This window comes from Lathyrus oleraceus, chromosome 2, assembly GCF_024323335.1.
Source record: "Lathyrus oleraceus cultivar Zhongwan6 chromosome 2, CAAS_Psat_ZW6_1.0, whole genome shotgun sequence".
Lineage (NCBI taxonomy): Eukaryota > Viridiplantae > Streptophyta > Magnoliopsida > Fabales > Fabaceae > Lathyrus > Lathyrus oleraceus.
In genome coordinates this window covers 88,369,930-88,376,579 of record NC_066580.1, presented here as the reverse complement: position 1 = coordinate 88,376,579, position 6,650 = coordinate 88,369,930, and the positions used below count along the sequence as shown (strand labels likewise).

The 6,650-nt window shown below is 42.2% G+C and overlaps 1 protein-coding gene across 1 annotated transcript; it reads left to right on the top strand.

Annotated features, from left to right (window-relative positions):
• Positions 1 to 707: 707 nt before the first annotated feature.
• Positions 708 to 4,153, top strand: LOC127121144 (uncharacterized; the record flags this gene model as incomplete). The annotated part of the gene is made up of 2 exons (XM_051051731.1): positions 708 to 2,888; positions 2,942 to 4,153. Coding segments are annotated over 2 exons (3,393 nt in total), but the record flags the coding sequence as incomplete, so codon positions are not given.
• Between the last annotated feature and the right edge of the window lie 2,497 nt (positions 4,154 to 6,650).

Sequence of the window (6,650 nt, the reverse complement as noted above, 5' to 3'; positions counted from 1 at the left end):
TCTCCTGGTCAGTAATCTATCTTCTTTCTCGTATATTGATGCAGAGGATGAAGTTGGAACTCAGTTCCAAGCTTTATCTATTGATAAACCAATCGAGAAGAAGTCTCCTTCATTCACTTCCTACCGAGATGCTAAGCTGGCCATTGAATGTGGTGCAGTTGCTGGATTAGGGAAAGTGCTTGAACTTGAAGATAATCGATCCCGGGCTGGCATTGGCTTTGGTTCTGGGGCATGCAATGAGCAAGGTCTGTTCACCAGTGGAGGATTCATCCATGCTGATCAACCTGCAGAAGAGGAAGCTGCTGCTATCATTGAAGAAGAAGATGCAGAAGACTTGAACAATTTTGTTATTCCTGGTGGTGTCTGCCACAATTGGGTCGCTGTGGATGTTCCTACAGTTATCCATAGATCAGAGTAATTGTTCATTTTGTTTAAAACCCTTCTCCCATGCCAAAAGGAGAAGTGATGACATTGTTGGCAAAGCATATATACAATGATATTTTCATTCAATTTTTGCATTGTTAAACATTTGTTTTTCCTTTGTTTTCACTTTTTGCTTTTCTTTATGAAATCAGTGATCACAAAAAACCATAAAAACAAAAATAAAAGCTGTAAAAGCAACATTTTTCATCTGCATAATGATTTGCTTGTTTAAATTCTGAAGTTTTTCTTAACCAAAATCATTATGCAGGTTGATCCTAAAACCCATTGAACATAATGATCCAACGCCATCTCCCAATTTTGAATTCCCTGTATTTGAGGCAGAAGAAGATGACGTTGAAGAGATCCCTGATGAGATCACCCGTCTCCTTGAGCACGAAGAGAAGATCATTCAGCCGCATCTCGAAGACTTGGAAACAGTCAACTTGGGATCTGAAGATTGTGAGCGCCTGGTGAAGATTGGGGCACTTCTTGAAGGGTCTGTTAAGGAAGATTTGATCAGCTTGCTACGAGAATATTCAGATATCTTTGCTTGGTCCTATGAAGACATGCCGGGTTTAGATACAGATATTGTGCAACATTTCCTGCCTTTGAAGCCTGAGTGCGTGCCCGTGAAGCAGAAGCTCAGAAGAACTCATCCAGATATGGCAGTGAAGATCAAAGAGGAAGTTCAGAAGCAAATTGATGCGGGGTTTCTGGTGACTTCGACATATCCTCTATGGGTGGCCAATATTGTGCCTGTTCCTAAGAAGGACGGAAAAGTCCGTATGTGCGTTGATTACAGAGATTTGAATAAAGCTAGTCCAAAAGATGATTTTCCTCTACCACACATTGACATGTTGGTAGACAATACAGCTAAATTCAAAGTCTTTTCCTTTATGGACGGATTTTCCGGATATAATCAAATCAAGATGGCACCAGAGGATATGGAGAAGACAACATTCATCACACCTTGGGGAACATTCTGTTATCGAGTGATGCCCTTCGGTTTGAAGAACGCCGGAGCCACGTATCAACGAGCTATGACTACCTTGTTTCATGATATGATGCACAAGGAGATAGAAGTCTATGTTGATGATATGATTGCTAAGTCCCGAACGGAAGTTGAGCATATTGAGCATTTGTTGAAGCTTTTTCAGCGTTTGAGGAAGTTCAAACTTCGCCTGAATCCGAACAAATGTACTTTTGGAGTCCGTTCCGGCAAGTTGTTGGGTTTTGTGGTAAGTGAAAGAGGTATTGAGGTTGATCCTGCAAAGGTCAAAGCAATACAAGAGATGCCCGCACCCAAAACTGAGAAGCAAGTCCGAGGTTTTCTTGGCCGCTTGAACTACATTTCCAGATTTATATCCCACATGACTGCCACATGTGCGCCGATATTCAAGCTCCTCCGGAAAGATCAGTCTCATGATTGGACCGAGGATTGCCAGAAAGCTTTCGACAGTATCAAAGATTATCTGTCCGAACCTCCGATTTTGTCTCCGCCTGTGGAAGGAAGACCTCTGATTATGTACTTAACAGTTCTTGAAGACTCGATGGGTTGTGTACTCGGTCAACAAGATGAATCAGGGAAGAAGGAGTTTGCTATCTACTACCTCAGTAAGAAGTTTACTGATTGTGAGTCTCGGTACTCTATGCTTGAGAAGACGTGCTGTGCTTTAGCTTGGGCAGCTAAGCGTTTGCGCCAGTACATGATAAATCATACAACTTGGTTGATATCCAGAATGGATCCAATTAAGTATATCTTCGAGAAGCCTGCTTTAACTGGGAGGATTGCCCGTTGGCAGATGTTGTTGTCTGAGTATGATATTGAGTATCGAGCTCAGAAAGCTATCAAAGGTAGTATCTTGGCTGACCACTTAGCGCACCAGCCGATTGAAGATCATCAGTCTGTTCAGTATGACTTCCCTGACGAGGAAATTCTGTATTTGAAGATGAAAGATTGCGATGAGCCTACACTTGATGAAGGTCCAGAACCTGGTTCCAGATGGACGATGGTGTTTGATGGCGCTGTTAATCAATATGGAAATGGAATTGGGGCAGTAATTGTTAATCCCCAGGGTTCGCACATTCCGTTTACAGCAAGGCTAACCTTCAAATGCACGAATAATATGGCGGAGTATGAAGCCTGTATTATGGGACTTGAAGAATGCATTGACTTGAGAATCAAATATCTTGATGTCTATGGTGATTCAGCTTTGGTTGTCAATCAGATCAAGGGTGAATGGGAGACGAATCAACCAGGTCTCATCCCATACAGAGATTATGCAAGGAGAATTTCAACTTTCTTTACAGAAGTTGAATTTTATCATATTCCTCGAGAGGATAATCGAATGGCAGATGCCCTTGCTACGCTTGCTTCCATGATAGTTGTCAGATGGTGGAATGATGTCCCCAATATTACTGTGATGCGCTTGGACAGACCCGCTCACATATTTGCAATTGAAGACGTGAAAGATGACAAGCCTTGGTATTTTGATATCAAAATTTCCTCCAGAACCAGGTCTACCCGCCTGGGGCATCTGTGAAAGATAGGAAAACTTTGAGAAGGTTGTCAGGCAGTTTCTACCTCAGTGGTGAAGTGCTGTACAAGAGAAATTTTGATATGGTTTTGCTCAGATGCGTGGATAGACACGAAGCAAACCTATTGATGACTGAAGTCCATGAGGGTTCATTTGGTACTCATTCCAATGGACATGCCATGGCTAAGAAGATGTTGAGAGCAGGCTACTATTGGCTGACAATGGAGTCTGACTGTTGCAAGTATGTGAAGAAATGTCACAAGTGTCAAATTTATGCGGATAAGATTCATATTCCTCCGACACTCCTGAATGTGATTTCATCACCATGGCCTTTCTCTATGTGGGGAATCGACATGATCGGCATGATTGAGCCGAAAGCGTCCAACGGACATCGGTTTATTCTCGTAGCCATTGATTACTTCACCAAATGGGTTGAAGCCGCTTCGTACGCGAATGTAACCAGACAGGTGGTTGTGAAGTTTATCAAGAACCAGCTGATTTGCCGTTATGGTGTGCCAGAGAGGATCATTACTGATAATGGATCCAATCTGAATAACAAGATGATGGATGAGTTGTGCGCTGAATTCAAGATTGCACACCATAATTCCTCTCCTTACAGACCTAAGATGAATGGGGCTGTTGAAGCTGCTAACAAGAATATCAAGAGAATTATCCAGAAGATGACTGTCACCTACAAAGATTGGCATGAGATGCTGCCATTTGCTTTGCATGGATATCGTACGTCTGTACGCACTTCAACAGGGGCAACCCCTTTCTCTCTTGTTTATGGCATGGAAGCCGTTCTCCCAGTAGAGGTGGAGATCCCATCAATGCGAGTCTTGATGGAAGCCAAGTTGACTGATGCTGAATGGATTCAGAGTCGTTATGACCAGTTGAATTTGATTGAAGAGAAGCGATTAACTGCCATGTGCCATGGTCAGTTATATCAGCAGAGAATGAAGAAAGCATTCGACAAGAAGGTCAAGCCTCGTGTGTTCCGAGAAGGTGACCTTGTGCTCAAGAAAGTTTTGTCTTTCGCGCCCGATTCCAGGGGCAAGTGGACTCCAAACTACGAGGGTCCATATGTTGTTAAGAGAGCCTTTTCAGGCGGTGCTTTGATGCTTACAACAATGGATGGGGAGGATTTCACTCGTCCTGTGAATTCAGATGCAGTCAAGAGATACTTTGCCTAAAAAAAAAAAAAAAAAAAAAAAAAAAAAAAAAAAAAAAAAAAATATATGCAAATGAAAAAATGAATGAAAAAAACAGAATAGCTCGCTAAGTTGAAAACCCGAAAGGGCGGCTTAGGCAAAAATGAGCGTCTCGGTGGAGAACCCGCAAGGGTAATCCAGGCAAAAATTAGAGACTTGAAAAAAAATATATATTTGCATCCCGCTAGATTGAGTACCTCACTCTGGGGCAATCTAGGCAAAAATTAGGGATTTGGCAAGTAACTGCATCCTGACAAGACTTTCTGTGTCACAGTCGTCATTTCGTCAGAAGATTCTCGATTCGTCGTCAACTGAAGCTTCGGATACATCGAGATTCAAATTGGTAGAGAAAGGATCATTATGTTCAATGTAGCCCTCTTCCAATATATATCACTGATTTCAAATTTGTACAGATCTATGGAGTCTTGCCATTTGCAGACTACCATTCTATCAAATCAATTCGAGCTTTTTATCCAATTATTTGCACTCCTATTTGTTTCAATTCAACAAATGTTTTGCATGTTTTAAATTGATAAAATGTCATTGTTTTAAACAAATCAAATTTTTTCAAAATTTTTAACAAAATGAACATTCACAAGGTTGAAAGGATACTCAAGAATATTTCAGCGCTCTCCCAAGGGTGGCATGATTTCCAACAGGTAAGACATTTGTTCATATTCCTGGTTTGGTGGTATCTTCTTTCTTCAGATCTTTGTTGAGGCTGTTCCTCAAACAAAGTTGTTGTTGGGGTTGTTCCCCAGTATAATCGCAAGCAGAGTGTTGTTGAAGACTTCGTTCTCTCCAGCAGCAGTTTTCCCAGCATGGGTGTTTTCTTGTGAAGTTTCGGCGGTTGATGGTTTGTCATCTTGGTGCCCCGTCACTTTCTCCAGTGGGTCGTATACCCCAGACTTTATTTGTCTCCTCAGCACAGTCATGAGTATAACCGTTGTTGATACTCCCCTCGGAGTCGCGAGTAGAATTGCTGTTAATATCCCCACCAGGGTTGAAAGTGGAGTTGTTGCCTCTTCTCCCCATGCAGTATGCCAGCAGGAACTGTCTTTTTCCTCAGCATGATTGTTTTCTTTTGAAGACTCGGTAAGTCAGTGGTTTGATACCCGGTACTTTACCTTTTCCCCGGCGAAGTCGTCTGTGGAATTGTTGCTATCTCTCCATCAGAGTGCTTATGTCTCTCTAGCAGAGCAGGATTTATTTTCCTGAGCGGTTTTTGATTTGGGTTGACATCCCAGTATTGCAACCATCTTTTCCTCAGCTTAGTCTGCAGTTGTTGGTTGTGGCAGTTTCGCCTGTTGATTGCTCCTTCAATCCCCAATATGGTCGGATGATGGCTCTAGCCTCCAGTGAACGGATTTATTTCCTGGCTGTTTGTGATCCTCAGTAGAGTGGCTTATATTGCAGAATCTACTTGTTGAGATCAATTTGCTGTATATTCTCCCCAAGTGGAGTGGTTTATTACAGAATATATTTGTTTGATCTGTCCTCCCTCAGTGGTTTGTTCCCAAGAGAGTAGCCGACAGTTTTCCCCAGTAGAGTTGCTTATGCAGTTAGATTCTATTTGGATGATATCTTTCTCCCTCAGTGGGTTATTCCCCAGCGGAGTTGTGTGGATTTACTTCTACAGCAGTTCGTGCTTATGCACCCTTTGTTTCTCAGTTGACACTGGGATCCAGTGCAGATATACTTTGGGACTTCTCTTGTTCCCCTACAGATTCGTCTTGGTGGCTGTCTTGCCCGTTGTGACTTTCTGTACCCTGATTGGGTTGTTTCCTGATATCTATGATTCTCTGCTTCTTCAGCAGTACTTGCAGATCTTTGCTTTACGGCATGTAGATCTCCGCAGATTGGCTTTCCAGCTGGTTTTTCCCCTGGAAGTATAATACCGGACGTTTGGTTCCCAGACCTGTTCGTGTTAGAATTGTCTGTTTTGTCAGCATTCATCAAACATAAATCACGCATATTCATGCATATTCATAAACATTCAGATATTCATGTTGCATTTCTCGCCATATATCTTTTGTTTATTGTGTCTCCTGCAATGGTGATATAGATCTCTTTACAGATCTCCCCAAGCAGATGTCGGGTGTTATAAATCTCTCCATATAGAGTCAACCCCATAAGCAGAAAATGAGTCTGTCTTTCCTTCTGCAGTTCCCCACTGAGATATACCCTCGTGGATGACGGTTTCTTCCGTTTCCTCCCAACACATATATTGGGATGGATTTTCCTATTTGAGTTATATCCTCATTAGGACGTGTCTTTATTCAGTCCGTCTTTTCGAATTATTCCGAATTGACTATTTGTCAGATATCTTGTGTTTCCCAGTGGGTTGTTCCCCAGTGGAATGTTTTTGGTCCTCTACCTCATACCCGGTAGTTGTAAATCCTATCTTTTCCTGCTCTCATGCAGTTTGTGGTTTGTTATCAACCCTATTTTGGTTCCCCGTGCGGATTTGTGATTTGTT